This window comes from Salmo trutta, unplaced genomic scaffold (genome assembly GCF_901001165.1).
Source record: "Salmo trutta unplaced genomic scaffold, fSalTru1.1, whole genome shotgun sequence".
NCBI lineage: Eukaryota > Metazoa > Chordata > Actinopteri > Salmoniformes > Salmonidae > Salmo > Salmo trutta.
This window is the reverse complement of record NW_021823266.1, coordinates 30,352-50,017: the sequence shown is the minus strand read 5'-3', so window position 1 is coordinate 50,017 and position 19,666 is coordinate 30,352. Positions and strand designations below refer to the sequence as shown.

The following is a 19,666-nucleotide window of genomic DNA, read 5'->3' as shown; positions in this document are numbered from 1 at the left end:
TGTAACCTGGATGGTGTTCGCTGACGGCTCCAAGAAAAAGATCTCCACGGACAGTGTGTCCGTAGGCCAGAACATCAGCACCAAGGCAGTGGGCAGTGACAAGAGAGTGGACATCACGGCCAACTATAAACATGCAGAGGGTTGGTATTGAATGAACTGAGAGTCTGACTATATCAAGGTTTAACTGTTATCAATTGATTTCGGAAATAATGCAACGTTACAAGGGTTATACCTATAATAAGGGTATAAGCGTATTTTATATATTTTAGAAATCTGGTTGGTCTGGGAAATAGTTCTGTACTTTTTTAAGAGATTATTCAGAATGGTGCTGTGTCCACCTGTCACAATAATTCTCCCAGGTGAGTGAAACTGCTTGAGTCACCAGGTACTCATCCAAAATGTCACACATTTCAAACAGGCACAAAAATGGAGAGAGCTGTGTACAATCTAGCTGTGAAAAGAGTCAACATACCCGGAGAGAATTCAAACGGGACCCATGACTGCAAACCTGGCGTTTCCATGAAGATCGTGGAGCTGACCAAGCCGGTCAGCGGCAAAAACATCGACCTCAAGCTTATACTGAACAGCAACGACAGTGAAACTCGGACACTAGTGATCAATGTCAACGTTCAGGCCATGAGATACAACGGGATCCCATCCTCCCAGATACAGACCGAATTGAAAAAACTGAAGCTCCTTCCCAACCAAGGTAGAGTGAAAATGTTCCAAACTCTTTCCGTGAGTAGGCCTACAAGGTTTAACTATCACAGTAGTGCACACAGGGAGGCATTTACATCACAGAACAAAGGGAACTGAAACACTTAACAAAACCAAAAGCACATTGCAGCTATTCACCTTTAGAATTCTTTGTCAACATCCTTGGTATGACGCATATATCAATCTCAATGATTGATTTCGACAAAAACATGGTGTGTTTCAGGAGTGCATATAGTTAGAGTTTAACTGGTCAATTTACAAAGCTGTAAATTATCATGTATAGCTGTCATAGCGTTGTAGCAAATCGACTGACTCTAAATCTTATGGCTGTCAGGTTGCTAACGTTGTACTGAGGACACAACAGAATGTTAGGGTTGCTAATGTGGTACTGAGGATGCTACAGAATGTTTGGGTTGCTAATGTGGTACTGAGGACGCTACAGAATGTTAGGGTTGCTAATGTGGTACTGAGGATGCTACAGAATGTTAGGGTTGCTAACGTTGTACTGAGGAACACAACAGAATGTTAGGGTTGCTAATGTGGTACTGAGGACACAACAGAATGTTAGGGTTGCTAATGTTGTACTGAGGGTGCTACAGAATGTTAGGGTTGCTAACGTTGTACTGTGGACACAACAGAATGTTCGGGTTGCTAATGTTGTACTGAGGACAACACAGAATGTTAACGTTTGTGATACCTTGACAATCAAATGCATTGTCTCTGTTGGCAGATCTGACTATACCCATCCACATCCCCTTCTCTGTGTACGGTGAGAAAATGCGGGAGAGCAACAGCATCAAGGTTTCGGCTGTGGTCACAGACAAGGACAAGAGTGAGGCAGTGTACATCACAGAGAAAGACCTTGTGCCAGAGAGCCCTTCGCTCACCATCAAAGTGAGTATTGCATATTCCCAACATTGTCATTTCGCAGTCTGTCAGATCCTTAACTTCTATGGGCTAGGTGGGATGTTAGTGTCCCACTCTATTCAACAGCCAGTGGAATCGCGTGGCGCAAAATATAAATACCTCAAAAATGCAATAATTTCAATATTTCAAACATACGACTATTTTACACCATTTGATAAGACTCTCGTTAATCTAACCACATTGTCCGATTGCAAAAAGGCTTTACAGCGAAGCAAAACATTACATTATGTTAGGAGAGTACATAGACACAAATAACCACACAGCCATTTTTCAAGCATGCATATATGTCACAAAAACCCAAAACACAGCTAAATGCAGCACTAACCTTTGATGATCTTCATCAGATGACACTCCTAGGACATTATGTTATACACATACATGCATGTTTTGTTCAATCAAGTTCATATTTATATCAAAAACCGCTTTTTACATTGTGAGGTGTGATGTTCAGAAATTGTATTCCCACCCGGAAAACTTCCGGTGACTTTCCTAACTTACTCCATGCTAACGTTGACCAAAATTCATAACAATTATTTTAAGAATTATAGATAACAGAACTCCTTTATGCAATCGCTATGTCAGATATTAAAATCGGATTTTCGGCGAAAGCACATTTTGCAATATTCTGACGCTACATAGCTCAGCCATCACGGCTAGCTAATTTCACACCCGCCAAGTTCGGGGCAACCTAAACTCATGAATTACTATTAGAAAATTGGATTACCTTTGCTGTTCTTCATCAGAATGCACTCCCCAGGGACTGCTACTTCCACAACAAATGTTGTTTTTGTTACAAATAATCCATATTATGTGCAAATACCCCCGTTTTGGTCATACGTTCAGGTCACTATCCAAAGGGTAACGCATTTTCGAGACAAAAAAATTCAAAATGTTCCATTACCGTACTTAGAATCATGTCAAAACGCTGTTTAAAAATAAATTTTATGGCAATTTTCTCATAAAACAGCAATAATATTCCAACCGGACAATACTGTATTCATTCAAAGAGGAAAAGAAAAAAATGGCGAGGTCTCGTGAAAGCGCATTTCCATTCACTTTGTCCTCAGGCAGACCACTGACAAACTGAGTTACTATACTTTGCCAAAGACAGGAGACGCCCCAATCCGCTTTCTGACGGCTTTTAGAGAGCCAATGGAAGCCTTAGAAAGTGCAACATAACCCCACGGATACTGTAGTTTCGATAGACAAGCAAAAGGAGAACTACAAAATCGCAGACCGGCCACTTCCTACTAGGTTTTTGCCTGCCATATGAGTTCTGTTATACTCACAGACACCATTCAAACAGTTTTAGAAACGTTAGAGTGTTTTCTGTCCAAATCTACTATTAATATGCATAGTTTCTGGGCAAGAGTAGTAACCAGTTTAAATCGGGTACGTTTTTTATCCGGCCGTGAAAATACTGCGCCCTAACCAGACAGGTTAAGCCACTCCAATCACCTACTAGAACAGCTCAACTTTCTCTGAGTGACATTCATTGGGGGTCTTTACATACTCTTGGGTTACCATTTAATTTATAGGTGGCAAACACACTAGTAGCGAGAATAGCAATTTGCAAGGACAATAACGGTTGGCCTGTGAATAAATGTGCTGTGAAGATGAAAATCTAAAGTGTTAGACTGTCATCTGAACAGTTGATATATTTAATACAACGTTAATATCAGTAACAGCCATTAAACTGGAGATGGGGTTTATTCAGTGTGATAGTTCCAATATAATATATTATTTAGCAAATGCTTTTCTTCGAATGTGTGCTTCTCTTTTAGGCCATTGGATCTGAATTGCAGTATAGTGAAATGACGGCAGAGGTTGTGTTTGAGAACCCTCTATCCGAAGGTCTGAGAAACTGCTTCATAACAGTGACCGGCAGTGGCTTGCTGACTGAAACAATGGAAGCCAGGTAGGTCTTTGTGACATTTCTCTGATATCTTTACAAGCAAGGTTTCAGTTTGTCATAAAACCTGAATCCATCCCACTGTGCAAAAACCGGTTGAATCAACATTGTTTCCATGTAATTTCAACCAAAAAAATCAGTATGATGATGTTGAATCAACATGGAAAACTGATTGGATGTGCAAAAAGTAAACTTTTAACCTTTTTTTTGTTGAGTTCTAATTCACATTAGGTGATAACTCAACCAAATGCAAATCAGAACTAGACGTTGAACTGACGTCTGTGCCCAGTGAAATGTGTCCAGATTTGAATCCTGGATGTGGACCCAGTTTTTGCCAAGTGGGATGGATTCAGGTTTTATGACAAACCGAAACTTTGCTCGTCAAATTGACAATTTAGCTCTTAATCTCAGATACCCAGACCTAAAATCTCAGGAAATTGTGTAAAATGCTTGATTAGGTTCTGGGGGAAAATGTTTGACAGAAGATACTAATGAGACTAGAGAAGTCACCAGCCCCCTAAACAGAAAGTCTCAGCCAAGCCCCCCTTCTGAAAACCTTCAGCTTGAAATCATTGTCTGAAATCATTGCTTGAAATCCCCGCCCACACTTTCAGCACCACCTCCACCCAGTCCTGATATGTCCAGATATCTGGTGAGGAAACCAAAGCACCAGAACTACGGTTCCTTGTTAGTTGTGGCATCACAGTCTTTTGACAGATGATTCAATACAATTTATGTTACGTAGTCTGTCCACAAGAGATTATTTAGCTCTTGATTAAACTAGAAAGTACATGCATTCATGGGCTGTTCATGTGGTTAAAGCTTAGAGTTTTTCCATCTGAAATATTTTACACTACCTTGTGTGTTGAAGTTTAGAGATCTAAAGCTGCCTTGAGGTATAATGTTTTTCACATGTCTCCTCAGAATGCCTTTGCTAAAACAAGGGCAACGACTACGTGTGACGATGCCCTTTACACCATACAGACCCGGTCCTAAGAAGCTAGTGGCCGGCTTCAACTGTGATCAATTCAGGGACATTAAGGCAAGCTGCAATGTGTACATCAAACCCGTCACCGGTGTTGTCCCCCCACTGCATAGATAGTAAAGCCCTCGTTAGAATAACTCTAACTCAGATAAGTTCTGCAATTTATACCTTATTTTCCTGTTAAGTCAAATTAGGATATAACGTTAGGCCACCGAGACAGTGTCCAAGTTCTATAATTCTCTGGTAGAATATCCTGCTTCTATTTCGTCACACACAACCGTTAGCTATTTTCTAGTTATGCTATTTTTGACCCCCAGGCTGTTGATGTCATGCAGCCTGTAGTTTTTGTGTTTATAGTTTTTCATAAAGCCAATAACAAATTTGATATCGGACGACAATTGAATGTTCATGATGTCACCGCAACAACTGTCGAAACACGTAGTATAAACCAGCCTTTAGTCTTGAAATCTTTGCTTGTTTAGTACATAGCCTCATGTGAATCCTTAAAGAGATAGGTGGGGCTAAGGCTTAAGAGGGTGTGAACAATGCTGAATGGGTGCAGACAAAGAAGAGCTCCTCAGTAGTAGTAATAAAACATTCAAGGGTCATTTTCTCAAAAGTGAGATTACAAGTTTTTCAACTTTCAAAGCAGAATTACTTTCCCATTGTTCTTCAATTGTAGTGTATGATTTACCATTTTCTAATTCTGAGTCTCTAGTTTTATCTAATGTAAAAAAAAACTATTTCAAATTTTGCTACAGAAGACTGAATCGAGCTGGTCGTTCACACATGAAGATTAAACATTTTCAGGCCTACTGTACATCTTACTGTATAAATGATTGTTGAAAACAAGTGTAACATGGCTTGACTTTGTCTATGTAATTCTCTGTAATTGTGGTGCATGTATTGTTGACTGGTGTGGCTTCTTAATGCATTTTAAATTGTCAAATAAAAAAAATGTATAAATATCCTGATTAACTTATTGTTCTTTCAGAATTCAAGTCTGTCACTCTAAGAAAGATTTCCAAACAGGCTTATGCCACTGTTAGCATCTGGCTGTATGTCTCACTAAAATACAAAGCTTCTAGCTGTATGTTGTCTGAGATCCCTAAAGATTGGAAAGCTGCCACGGTCACCCCGCTCTTCAAAGGGGGAGACACTCTGACCCAAACTGTTACAGACCTAAATCCATCCTGCCCTGCCTTTCTAAAGTCTTCGAAAGCCAAGTGAACAAACAGATCACCAACCATTTTGAATCCCACCGTACCTTCTCCGCTATGCAATCTGGTTTCCGAGCTGGTCACGGGTGCACCTCAGCCATGCTCAAGGTCCTAAACGATATCATGACCGCCATCGATAAAAGACAGTACTATGCAGCCGTCTTCATCGACCTGGCCAAGGCTTTCGACTCTGTCAATCACCGTATTCTTCGGCAGACTCAACCTTGGTTTCTCTAATGACTGCCTCGCCTGGTTCACCAACTACTTCTCAGATAGAGTTCAGTGTGTCAAATCAGAGGGCCTCTGGCAGTCTCTATGGGGATGCCACAGGGTTCAATTCTCTGGCCGACTCTTTTCTCTGTATATATCAATGATGTCGCTCTTTGTCACAACTGATTTGGACTGGTGTAGAGGCGGAATTAGATGCAGGAGACAGAGGTGCTGGAGTGTCTTTTAATGAACTGACACACAAAGGCCGAAAAGCACAGGGCGCTACACAAAGTTTGCCTGGGAGAAACACTTTCCCATAAAACACAAAAAATATATATTCCACGGCACAAAAGGCAAGGAGCGCAGCCCGGTAAATCCTTTGACAAAAAACTGTCGGAAAACACAACGTACCCAAAATACCTCCCACCGTCCTGAGTGGACAATAAACAATCCCGCACAAAATCCCAACTGAAAACACACATTAAATAAGCCCCCACTAATGACAGACACAAAACAGGTGCGGAACAGACAGACAAAACTAAAAGACACAGAAACACTGATCGGTGGCAGCTAATAGGCCGGCGACGACGACCGCCGAGGGCCGCCCGACCGAGGAGGGGTGCCACATTCGTTGGATCCTGTGACACTCTTGCTGCGGGTGATTCTTTGATCCACCTCTACGCAGACAACACCATTCTGTATACATCTGGCCCTTCTTTGGACACTGTGATAACAAACCTCAAAACGAGCTTCAACGCCATACAACACTCCTTCCGTGGCCTCCAATTGCCCTTAAATGCTAGTAAAACAAAATGCATGCTCTTCAACCGATCGCTATCCGCACCCGCCTGCCGACTAGCATCACTACTCTGGACGGTTCTGACTTAGAATATGTGGACAACTATAAATGTCCGCCTTTCCTTCCAGTTCTCTGCTGCCAATGACTGGAACGAATTGCGAAAGTTGGAGACATATCTCCCTCACTAACTTTAAGTGTCAGCTGTCAGGGTAGCTTACCGATCGCTTCAGCTGTACACAGCCCATCTGTAAATAGCCCATCCAACCATCTACCTACCTTATCCCCATATTTGTTTTTCTGCTCTTTTGAACACCAGTATTTCTACTTGCACATGCTAATCTGCACATATATCACTCCAGTGTAAATTGCGAAATTGTATTTACTTCGCCACTATAGGCCTATTTATTGCCTTACCTCCTTACTTAATTTGCAAACACTATATACAGATTATTCTATTGTGTTATTGACTGTAGGATTGTTTATCCCATGTGTAACTCTGTGTTGTTTTTGTCGCACTGCTTTGCTTTATCTTGGCCAGGTTGCAGTTTTACCTGGTTAAATAAAGGTGAAATAAATCTAATTAAAATAAAATAGAAATAAAATGTTCCATTGAAATACGAAGTGTCTGGCTGTGTGATGTCCCACTAAAATACAAAGCATCTGGCTGTATGATGTCCCACTAAAATACAAAGCATCTGGCTGTATGATGTCCCACTAAAATACAAAGCATCTGGCTGTATGATGTCACACTAAAATACAAAGCATCTGGCTGTATGATGTCACACCAAAATACAAAGTATCTGGCTGTATGATGTTACACTAAAATACAAAGCATCTGGCTGTATGATGTTACACTAAAATACAAAGCATCTGGCTGTATTATGTCCCACTAAAATACAAAGCATCTGGCTGTATGATGTTCCACTAAAATACAAAGCATCTGGCTGTATGATGTTCCACTAAAATACAAAGCATCTGGCTGTATGATGTCCCACTAAAATACAAAGCATCTGGCTGTATGATGTCACACTAAAATACAAAGCATCTGGCTGTATGATGTCCCACTAAAATACAAATAAAAGTGGTAAAGCCTAAATTAAATTTAAATATTCATACACTCATGAAGCAAAATGTATGTTTGTCAAATATTTGTCTTGCTGTAATGTAATATATCTTCTGTTAAAATGATGTAGAGCATGTGTGTACACGAGGGAAGTACACACACTTCAGTAGCATTCAACAAAGTCCCAGTCTATTGAGCTCAAGGTCAGAAAAAAGACCCCCAGTCCTCTTCACACACCTCTTTGTTTTCATTCACCTCATACACACGTACCCACAGTGCCACTCATTGTCTAGCTGGGCCCTTGAATCAGAGCTTTTTACTCCATACATTTTCCCTGACACCCAAAAGTACTTGTTACATTTTGAATGTAAAATGGTCCAATTCATGCACTTATCAAGAGAACAACCTTGGTCATACCTATCGCCTCTGATCTGGTTGACTCACTAAACACAAATGCTTCATTTGTAAATTGTGTCCGAGTGTCCTCCTGGCTATGAGTAAATAAATGCCGTCTGCCGTCTGGTTTGAAGATATTTATAATTTTACTTTTGATACTTAAGTATATTTAAAACCAAATACTTTTAGACTTTTTCTCAAGTAGTATTTTTACTGGGTGACTTTTACTTGAGTCATTTTCTATTAAGGTATCTTCACTTTTACTCAAGTATGACAATTGGGTACTTTTTCCACCACTGCTGGCTACTACTGTCAGACAGTACGATGACAGAACTGGCTACTACTGTCACAGTACAATGGCAGGCAGCGGATAAACAACAGTCTACAGAAAGCCACTAGTTCCTGTTGCATCATGGTTGTAGGCAGGAAGCCAGCCATTGCACCCTCATGAGCGAAATAATGACATCACATCACCGCTCACTTAAACTCTGGCCGTGTCTCAATGTTATTTTCCCCTTTTGTTTTCCGTCAAGGTGACGCTCTTCTCCTCCTTCCTCTACCGGTACACAGCCTTCTCCCTCTCTTCTCCTCCCTCTACTGGTACACAGCCTTCTCCCTCGCTCTCTCCTCCTTCCTCTACTGGTACACAGCCTTCTCCCTCTCTTCTCCTCCCTCTACTGGTACACAGCCTTCTCCCTCTCTTCTCCTCCCTCTACTGGTACACAGCCTTCTCCCTCTCTTCTCCTCCCTCTACTGGTACACAGCCTTCTCCCTCTCTTTTCCTCCCTCTACTGGTACACAGCCTTCTCCCTCGCTCTCTCCTCCTTCCTCTACTGGTACACAAGTGGAGGCTGGTGACTTCAACAATTTAGGAGGATGGGAGACCCACGGTATAGGCGCTGAACGCATAGAGATGTCAAAGTGTGTTTCAAAAATCATCAAAGAGTAATTATTTTAACCTAAAACATTTAATAAAGACATTTATAGTACAATATTATTGGGAATGGAATGAGAGGGCTACTTACAGTGTTTTGAAGGGATCACAGCAGTGATTGAATGAGGGTATGCGGCACGAGTTGAGGTGTTCAGAGGCTTGACTTCAGTGCAGGACAGGATTTGTCTGGGAAGACAAATAACAATAACACAACACACTACACAGTTAGACCAAAAAGATAAGAATGAGTTAGTCCAAGCAAGGAGTAAAATCATTGATGTGTAATACTGTGATATTGTATTTGATGGACTCTACATAGAGTAATGAAAGAAAATTGATAGAGGTGCTTGGAGAGGAAACATTCAATGTGCTAGTGGATGAGCGGGCACATGAGACATGGCTTCAGTTCATGTCAGGACAGAGTTGACAATGGTAGTGGAGTGGTCATCACCTCTAAATAACAGGGAACAGGAGGGAACTTAGCTGGAAATACAAATAGCTGATACATTCCATTACAACTGCGCCATCATAAGTTTGGAGAAGTTTCTCCGTGAAGTTAAACACAGAGTTGGCATCTTGCCCACTTCACACATCAAACTAGCCCAATAAACATTTCTGAATAACGCCCTGTGCAACACCCTGACCATCACCCTGACCAACACCCTGACCATCACCCTGTCCAACACCCTGACCATCACCCTGACCAACACCCTGACCATCAGCCTGACCAACACCCTGACCATCACCCTGACCATCACCCTGACCAACACCCTGACCAACACCCTGACCATCACCCTGACCAACACCCTGACCATCACCCTGACCAACACCCTGACCATCACCCTGACCAACACCCTGACCATCACCCTGACCATCACCCTGACCAACACCCTGACCATCACCCTGACCAACACCCTGACCATCACCCTGACCATCACCCTGACCAACACCCTGACCAACACCCTGACCATCACCCTGACCATCACCCTGACCAACACCCTGACCATCACCCTGACCATCACCCTGACCATCACCCTGACCAACAACCTGACCAACACAATGACCATCACCCTGACCAACACCCTGACCATCACCCTGACCATCACCCTGACCAACACCCTGACCATCACCCTGACCATCACCCTGACCAACACCCTGACCAACACCCTGACCATCACCCTGACCAACACCCTGACCAACACCCTGACCATCACCCTGACCATCACCCTGACCATCACCCTGACCAACACCCTGACCATCACCCTGACCAACACCCTGACCAACACCCTGACCATCACCCTGACCAACACCCTGACCATCACCCTGATCATCAACCTGACCATCACCCACACCAACACCCTGACCATCACCCTGACCAACACCCTGACCAACACCCTGACCAACACCCTGACCATCACCCTGACCAACACCCTGACCATCACCCTGACCAACACCCTCACCAACACCCTGATCATCCACATACCTGACGATAACTGACAACTGCAAGCAGACTGGTGGCACCATAGGTCCCAGATTGGGGGGGGGGCAATTTTTACCACCAGGGACCTGGAGTTTTTCCTTATCTTGTAACCTAAGCAGGAAAACTCTGGACCCTATGACAGTGATTAATCAGTTGTAAAAAGGTTTTATATGGGCTATGATGGGACCAGTTTTTCCTAATCCGGTCACATGGTTTTAAAAAACTGAAGATGAAAAAAACTCCTGGCCTTTCATCCTGGGGGGGAGACAATACAACTCACAGGGCTGAGCTTGCTTCATGCATGTTGCAATCATGCAGTTCTATGCAACTGTAGGCCGTATAAAAACAAAATGACCTCACGTATGTCATCACTATTATGTTGCTTGATTCATTCCAGTGAATCATTTTGGATTGAAAACGTATAGGCAGCCTAGCCAGCCCAATGTTGAATATAAACCAAATTTGATCACATTCATCATTTTCTCCTGACACACAAATGGACTATAAATACATAACGTTACCAATTAGTTTACCCTGACCAGATGCACAGGGCACATAGGCTGTATGCAGCTGATCTTATTAGGAGCCTACAGTTGATCAGACTGAAAAATTGTAGTTTTCATCCCATACAGCATGTCAGATCGTGAATTTTTGCTTGTGTGATTGTGTTTTCATCTTTGCTAAATAGATACCGGAGGAAAGTGAAAGCCTACTTGAGCGCACATGAAAACATGCCCTGCATCAACCTCTCTCTTTAATCTAACTTTTAATGGATGATGGGATGGAAGCTATAAAATCATTCGCAATTGATTTCGACATCCCAGAAAAGACAGTGGAAAAATCCATATGTTCAGCAAAGTAAAGCATTGTTACGTGCAATTGCCTCTGCAAGCTCATTGTAGTTTCCCTTGTCGGCGGAACGTTCCCTCTCGTAGTGTCCTCTAAAAGCAAATTCTTTCAGGCCCCAAAAACGCAGTGGTGTTGATAAACTGCTTGAGAACATCCCTGTTTCTTCCAACTTTCTCGTTGTGTCGCACAGTTTGAATACGCAGAACTTCGTCATGATCGAGGCCGCTTTTTTCCAGAAGCTTGAATCTGATGTGGGCATTGTGCCTGCTGAACGATCGATGTACTTCAGGTCACTGTACCCCTCTTTTGCCCAAGGCTCAGACTTTCCAAAAAGCAGGCGAGGCCAAGCAATACAGGCGGCTTGATGAAAGACTTGTTGTTAAGCAGCTGTTATACGTTTGATACCAGTTGGTATTGAACGCCCTCACCTTTTCATTCTTCTTCATGAAACTGATCGCAGGCAGAGATCGACCATCACTTTTAATTTGCACCGTGTATTCCAGAGAATGAACGGGGTTTTTGTTTAGCTACTGAAGTTAGCAAGTCACATTTAAATACATTTCACTAACTGGACACATAAATACAGTTCTTAAACCAAGAAAACAATTTATAATATACTTCCTCCGTCTCCTGTAAATAGAAAAAACTAATTTGAATTGAATAATATCAAAATAATTGATCAACTATCACTTTTCACTCTTAATCTCTATCAGACAATGTCACCAAGCTTCACAAAACATAGAACCCCCATAATGCCCTGTGGCACAATCCCAATACAACTCACTAGGTTCATTCTCTGATCCTAATTCTATAATTGGATGGACAACATGTCAGTTCATACTGCAAATGTTTTGTTTGGTTGGAGGACGTTCTCCGGAAGTGGTCATAATTACCATGTTTGTGTATGGAAGGGGTGAGGCCTTCAAAAGGTTTTGTATTGAAGTCAATGTGGCCAGAGGAGGACTGAAGATAGCTGTCCTCCGACTACACCATGGTGCTACCCCAGACAGTGCTGTTGAAGTTACTGTAGACCTTCATTGCAAAACAATGTATTTTAATCAATTATTTGGTGACATATGAAAATATTTATTACAGTTTCATCTAAAAAGGATAACTTTTTGAATGCCAAACATACATTTTGCTTCATGAGTGTATGAATATTTACAGATTCATTTTGGCCTTACCACTTTTATTTTTTATGTTAGTTCTACATACAGCCAGATGCTTTGTATTTTAGTGGGACATCATACAGCCAGATGCTTTGTATTTTAGTGGGACATCATACAGCCAGATGCTTTGTATTTTAGTGGGACATCATACAGCCAGATGCTTTGGATTTTAGTGTAACATCATACAGCCAGATGCTTTGGATTATAGTGGAACATCATACAGCCAGATGCTTTGTATTTTAGTGGGACATACAGCCATATTCTAACAGTGGCATAAGCCTGTTTGGAAGTCTTTCTTTTAGTGGCAGACTTGAATTCTGAAAGAACAATAAGTTAATCAGGATATTTAAGCAAATTATGCATTTTATTTAATTTGACAATTTAAAATGCATTAAGAAGCCACACCAGTCAGCAATACATGTACAGCAATTACAGAGGATTACATAGACAAAGTCAAGCCTTGTTCCCATTGTGGTCCATTATGAAAGAAAGAGATTTCCGTGTACTTCTGCTGCCCACTGTAACGCCCTGGCCATAGAGAGGGGTTTTTTGTTCTTTATTTTGGTTAGGCCAGGGTGTTACATTGGGTGGGCGTTCTATGTTCCTTTTTCTATGTTTTTGTATTTCTTTGTTTTGGGCCCTGTGTGGCTCCCAATCAGGCACAGCTGAAGCTCGTTGTTGCTGATTGGGAGTCACACATAAGGAGCATGTTTTTCCTTTGGGTTTTGGGGGTAATTGTTTCTGTTCAGTGTGTTTCCTGTCAGTACTGGTCAGCTGTCGGTTTTCCTGTTTTTTTGTATAGTGTTCTCTTTGTTTGAATTAAATGTCAAGATGAACACTATCTCCGCTGCACCTTGGTCTTCTTCCGACGACAGCCCTTACACCCACACTTGAATCATTTGACTTTTTGCAGATTATTGTTCAACAATTTCACTATCAACAGTAATAAAAATCATGCAATATAAAGTGATTTTATTAAATCTCAATGAAATGCACAATGTATCAACAACAAAAAATATGCACTCGCCGTGCACTCAAACATAGTGGGTGGAAGATATAATGGGATATAACAGCTTATTATTAAAGGACAGGGGTTCATGAACTTTTTCAGCCTGGGATCCAAATGAGAAATTCTGTGTTTTCCTTGGACCCAAGCTTATGAAAACATGCTATACGTAAATATCGGTACATTTCATTTCCCTTATGCCTAAAACAAATGCAATATAGACAAAAACAAATAAACTCTCTTACATATCTGTCCTGGTTGGAAATGTTGCTGTTAAAATACAATAAAAAAGTCATTCTGAACTCGAATAAACTAATTGATCACATCACACAGATGTAGACCAGAACACACACACAGGCTTTTTGATAGTGCAACCCTAAGTAACAGTACAGATGAAAAATGATCAGTCCTTCTGTACATCTTACTGTAAAAAGTACAGTTGAAAAAAAGGTCTAGGTTGGAACTGTTGCTGTTAAAATACAATAAATCATTTTTATCCTGAACAGATGTAGACCAGGAAACACACACAGTCCTAATGAGGGGTTTTCAACAATCATGTCTATTCTGGGATAATTTTTTGACTGTGCAACCCTGAGGTCATGCTCAGCATTGAGTCTGTTTCTGAGTTGAGGTATGTGGTGCCAAACTGGATCAGAACATCTACTGCTTTCTCAGTCAGGCAGGAAACCACTTCCTGCTTTCGATGAGCAACCCAGAATCGTGTTTTGCCCAATCAGTTTTATTCCAGTTAAGAATAAAAATGATTACTTGTATTTTAACAGCAACAGTTCCAACCTAGACTTGTTTTCAACAGTAATTTATACAGCAAGATGTACAGCAGGCCTGATCATTTTTCATCTTCATAGTGAAACTCGGCATTGTAAGCAATAATGTCTTTATACTGAATGTAAGTGTCATTTTAACACCTCAAAGAAGAGGTACAGAGACCCAAAAACGCAATTTACCGTGACCCGTCGAAGAAAGTCAAGTTCAGTCTTGGTGCAAGGCTGCGTGAAACGGGAGAGATGTTCGTTGTTCCCAACTACCACCACAATATGAGAATCAGAGAGCTAAAAAACGCCATGGAATTAGTGGTTGGGATTCCCACAGACTTCCAGAGAGTATGCTACCTGGATAATGGTAAAATAAATACTTTTGATGTAATTTGCAGGTTTAACTGTTGACATATTTTAATGAGAAATGGGGAGATGTTGTTGATTCATTAATTAGATATGTATCCATTTATTTTTATTGGTTTTAATGAAGTTAGAATCAGGGACATTATACATCTCAAACGTAGGCTAGCAGTGACAGGCCCGTCACAGTGAACATATTATTGAGGGTGTTTTCCAGTTTGACTAACTATTTAATGATATACTTCTCTGACCCAAAAAATGGGAGAAACTCCCCAAATACAGGTGTGCCAAGCTTGTAGCGTCACACCCAAGGAGACACAAGGCTGTAATCGCTACCAAAGGTGCTTCAACAAGTTACTGACTAAAGGGTCTGAATACTGATGTAAATGTGATATTTCCATTTTTTATTACAAGCAAAAATGTAAAAAATACAGTTTTGGTACTGTGTGTGGATTGATGAGGGAAAAAAGTATTTAATATGTTTTAGAATAAGGCTGTAATGTAACAACATGTGGAAAAAGTCAAGGGGTCTGAATACTTTCTGAATGCATTGTATATGATGGCACCACTATTCACTGTAATGACATCGTCCCTGGAACTACTGTCACCCTGATGATCTGGCCTTATGATGGACGGGCTGAGCTTGTGATAGCTGCAGCTACTGGGGATGTATTCAAGGTGATGTGGCATGAAAGAAAAACCTAGAATAGTCTACAGCAGTCATACACAGAGACTCTCTATGGCTCAGGTCATTATTGATCATAGTAAAAAAAGAGGCATCATCACCAAAAATAGTAATAGCAATACTGCATTTCTTTATCAGACTTGTTGAAAGATCCAACTCCTTATTTGATCTAATGTGGCTAGCCTGTAATTACTGCACATCTAAACAGCATCTCACAGCTGCTATTATAACCTGTAGACCTTATTTACTTCACTATTCCCCTTTTTTAGGATGAACATTTCCATCGACTTTTCACACATGAAATGACTATTTTCTCTTTATTTCATGTAGCTCAAGAGTGTGATGTCCAAACCAGCACCTCCACGTTCCTCCCATCTCAGTGCTATGGGTTCCATGAGAGGAGCTCCCTCCTGGCTCTCTCACCGTCTCTTCTCTGTTCATCAGTGCCCACCGTGGACACATGCCCGCTGTCCGCTTCCTGCTCCAACAAGGTACCCACCACCGCAGAGGCAAAACATCTGGATATCACCGGCGCACTGGAAAAACCTTGTATCTCACCTGGGGTGATTTTGCTAAATATTTTTTACATAAATTGAATCTAGATATCCCCCTCAGAGGCGTCAAGCCCATAGCAGGGGCAGGTGCACCCTCAGATTTGTAATGTTAAAAAAATAATACAAAAGAACATGTAATAATCTCTGTAATACTACTAGCCACTAGCAATTTTATGAAGTTGTCTTTAGCTAGCCCAGATAGGTTCCCGATCTCCCAACTACCAAGAAGCCATTTCAGCGGATCATTCAAGTAAGAGTAGCTAGCTTGTCTAACTATCTTAGCTGGCATGCCTGCTGGCAAGGTTGGTAGACTTCAGAAAAACAAGCAGTAATAAGAAAATATTTCTCTAGGGCTAATATAAATAATTCTAAAATGCCTAGTGAACTTCAATTAATGTATAGCAATAGGTCTGAAAAAAAACCCTGTATGTTATTATTTTTAATTCCTGGCGATTTAACTTTTTGGAGATACAGGGTTTTCCCGGTACGCTGGCGACATCTGGGTTATGTTAATTAGGCCGTGCAATGGAAAACAAGTTGCAAAAGTCAAGCCAGTCCCTCCTTGTTTCAGTGTGGTTTCTTTCATTCTGCCAAACAAATGTGACCCTGTTATCTCTGCAGGGACCAATGTTAAGGGCCAGACTGGGGCCCTCCACGTGGCCGCCACCTATGGCCAGTTGCAGTCCATACAGGAGCTACTGGTGCGCGACGCCCCACTCCAACTGGAGGACGCTAAGGGCATGATGGCTCTGAGAACCGCCATGTGCTGGGGCCAGAGGAAGTGCCCCCGGCAGCTCTTCCTCTTCCTCTGGCAGGAGCATGACTCCCAGCTACGTTCCTGGCACTGGGGTGCCCATGCCCAGAGATACATGGCCTCCCTGGGGCGCTGTAGCCGTGGGGTGGAGGGCAGGGTGGAAGTGAGGCAGCTGGGGCCGCCGCAGAACACGGCCATGATGGCCCAGGCAAGGAGTGCGTGGATGGGGGATGCGTGACCAGAGCTGCAGGTCAAGAACAGGGCGGATGGCCAAGAGCCTGGTCCTGGAGAGCCATGTAAACAGGATTTTATTCCAGCCCAGCACTAACACAACAGTTCCTAACTACTCTGGATTGAATCGCATTAGCGGTCGGATCATTTGAATCAGATGTTTTCATGTTGGGTTGGAACAAAAACCTGCTAACAGACAATGTTTCCTCCTTCATCATTTAGTCAGAAGTCGGAAGTTCGCCTACCTCTCCCACGTCGGACGTTGAGTAAGCGCTTTCGCAACGGTTCCGAGCAGCAAGACTCCCTTCATGAATTCATCAAGAGGCAGAAAAGTAGATGAACTGACATTTATAATCAAGATAAACCAGTGAAAAAAAAGGTGCAGCAAAAGGGTACAATTACATTAGTCAGAGATGGTGAAATAAGATGTCTTGAGCAACCTGGACGACAGAATGTGCCACTGCTTATTAGCGAATAAAAGTAGCAACCAGAGAGATGAGAACAATATGATAAAAAATATAAATACTGTATGATAAAAGCCAATTCAAATGGAGTTAAACTGTTAAATGGGGAATAAACTACCTTTAACGTTTAAATGATTGTAGTCATGTGAACTGTTCTATCAAACAAATGCATTGCCGTTGTACCATGGCAGCATACAGTGCCTTCGGAAAGTATTCAGACCCCTTGACTTTTTTTCACAGCCTTATTCTAAAATTGATTAAAGATTTTTTTTCCACATCAATCTACACACAACACCTAATAATGACAAAGCGAAAATTGTTGCAAATGTACAAGAAAAACAAACAGAAATACCTTATCTACAGTACATAGTTATTCAGACCCATTGCTATGAGACAAAAAATTCAGCTCAGGTGCATCCTGTTACCATTGATCATCCTTGAGATGTTTTTACAACTTGATTTGAGTCCACCTGTGGTAAATTCAATTGATTGGACATGATTTGGAAAGGCAGACACCTGTCTATATAAGTTCCCACAGTTGACAGTGCATGTCAGAGCAAAAACCAAGCTATGAGGTTGAAGGAATTGTCCGTAGAACTCTGAGACAGGATTGTGTCGAGGCACAGATCTGGGAAAGGGTACAAAAACATTTGTGCAGCATTTAATGTCCCCAAGAACACAGTGGCCTGCATCATTCTTAAATGGAAGAAGTTTGGAACCACCAAGACTCTTCCTAGAGCTGGCCACCCGGCCAAATTATGCAATCGGGGGAGAAGGGCCTTGGTCAGGCAGGTGACCAAGAAGCAGATGGTCACTTTGACACAGCTCCAGAGTTCCTTTGTGGAGATGGGAGAACCATCCAGAAGGACAACCATCTCTGTAGCATTCCACCAATCAGGCCTTTATGGTAGAGTGGCCAGACGGAAGCCACTCCTCAGTAAAAAGCCATATGATAGCCCGCTTGGAGTTTGCCAAAGGTCACCTAAAGGACTCTGACCATGACAAACAAGATTCTCTGGTGTAATGAAACCAAGATTGAACTCTTTGGCCTGAATGCCAAGCGTCACGTCTGGAGGAAACCTGGCACCATCCTTACAGTGAGGCATGGTGGTGGCAGCATCATGCTGAGGGGATGTTTTTCAGCTGTAGGGACTGGGAGACTAGTCAGGATCGAGGCAAAGATGAACGGATTTAAGTACAGAGAGATCCTTGTTGAAAACCTGCTCCAGAGCGCTCAAGACATCAGACTGGGGGCGAATATTTACCTTCCAACAGCATAACGACCCTAAGCACACAGCCAAGACAACGCAGGAGTGGCTTCGGGACAAGTCTCTGAATGTCCTTGAGTGGCCCAGCCAGAGCCCGGCCTTTTACCAATCAAACATCTTTGGAGATATCTGAAAATAGCTGTGCAGCGACGCTCCCCATCCAACTTGACAGAGCTTGAGAGGATCTGCAGAGAATAACGGGAGAAACTCCCCAAATACAGGTGTGCCAAGCTTGTAGCGTTACACCCAAGAAGACTCAAGGCTGTAATCACTGTGAAAGGCGCTTCAACAAAGTACTGAGTAAATTGCTAAGTACTTATGTATATGTGATATTTCAGTTTTTATTTGTTTATACATTTGCCAAAATTTTGGAAAATATGTTTTTGCTTTGTCCCTATGGGGCATTGCTTGTAGATTGATGAGGGGGAAAAACTGTTTAATCCATTTTAGAATAAGGGTGTAACGTAACAACATGTGGAAAAAGTCAGGGGGTCTAAAAGCTTTCCGAATGCATTATATACAGGGGACTGAGACTAGTATTCATCTTTGATGTGTCATTTGCCCTGCGTAGAAATCAAGATGTATATAGATTTCAATAGTGTCTATTTTGATAGTCACAATACTCTTGTATACATGTCAATATATTCTGCATGTCATTACATTCTCCATGTCAATATATTCTCCATGTCAATATATTCTCCATGTCAATATATTCTCCATGTCAATATATTCTCCATGTCAATATATTCTCCATGTCAATATATTCTCCATGTCAATATGTTCTACATGTCAATATGTTCTACATGTCAATACATTGTACTTTAAAAACATTATTGTGTGTTTTTATTTTATATGACATAGTATTACTGCAACATTGACGAAGTGCATCCAAGCAATCATTTCACTG

At 41.8% G+C, this 19,666-nt stretch overlaps 1 protein-coding gene across 1 annotated transcript; it reads left to right on the top strand.

The window, feature by feature from the left end:
* The first annotated feature begins 7 nt into the window (after nucleotides 1–7).
* Nucleotides 8–4,914, top strand: LOC115189987 (protein-glutamine gamma-glutamyltransferase E-like). Its single transcript, XM_029748506.1, has 5 exons — nucleotides 8–140; nucleotides 419–709; nucleotides 1,448–1,611; nucleotides 3,429–3,562; nucleotides 4,481–4,914. The coding sequence occupies exons 1-5, from the start codon at nucleotides 11–13 to the stop codon at nucleotides 4,656–4,658; spliced, it is 897 nt and encodes a 298-aa protein (XP_029604366.1). The 5' UTR covers nucleotides 8–10; the 3' UTR covers nucleotides 4,659–4,914.
* The last annotated feature ends 14,752 nt before the right edge of the window (nucleotides 4,915–19,666 follow it).

Excerpts from the sequence above, each read along its gene's own strand:
- LOC115189987 (XM_029748506.1), top strand. The coding sequence starts at position 11 with ATGGTGTTCGCTGACGGCTCCAAGAAAAAGATCTCCACGGACAGTGTG. Across the intron at positions 1,612-3,428 it reads GCCCTTCGCTCACCATCAAA|GCCATTGGATCTGAATTGCA; the intron begins GTGAGTATTGCA and ends CTTCTCTTTTAG. Across the intron at positions 3,563-4,480 it reads ACTGAAACAATGGAAGCCAG|AATGCCTTTGCTAAAACAAG; the intron begins GTAGGTCTTTGT and ends ATGTCTCCTCAG.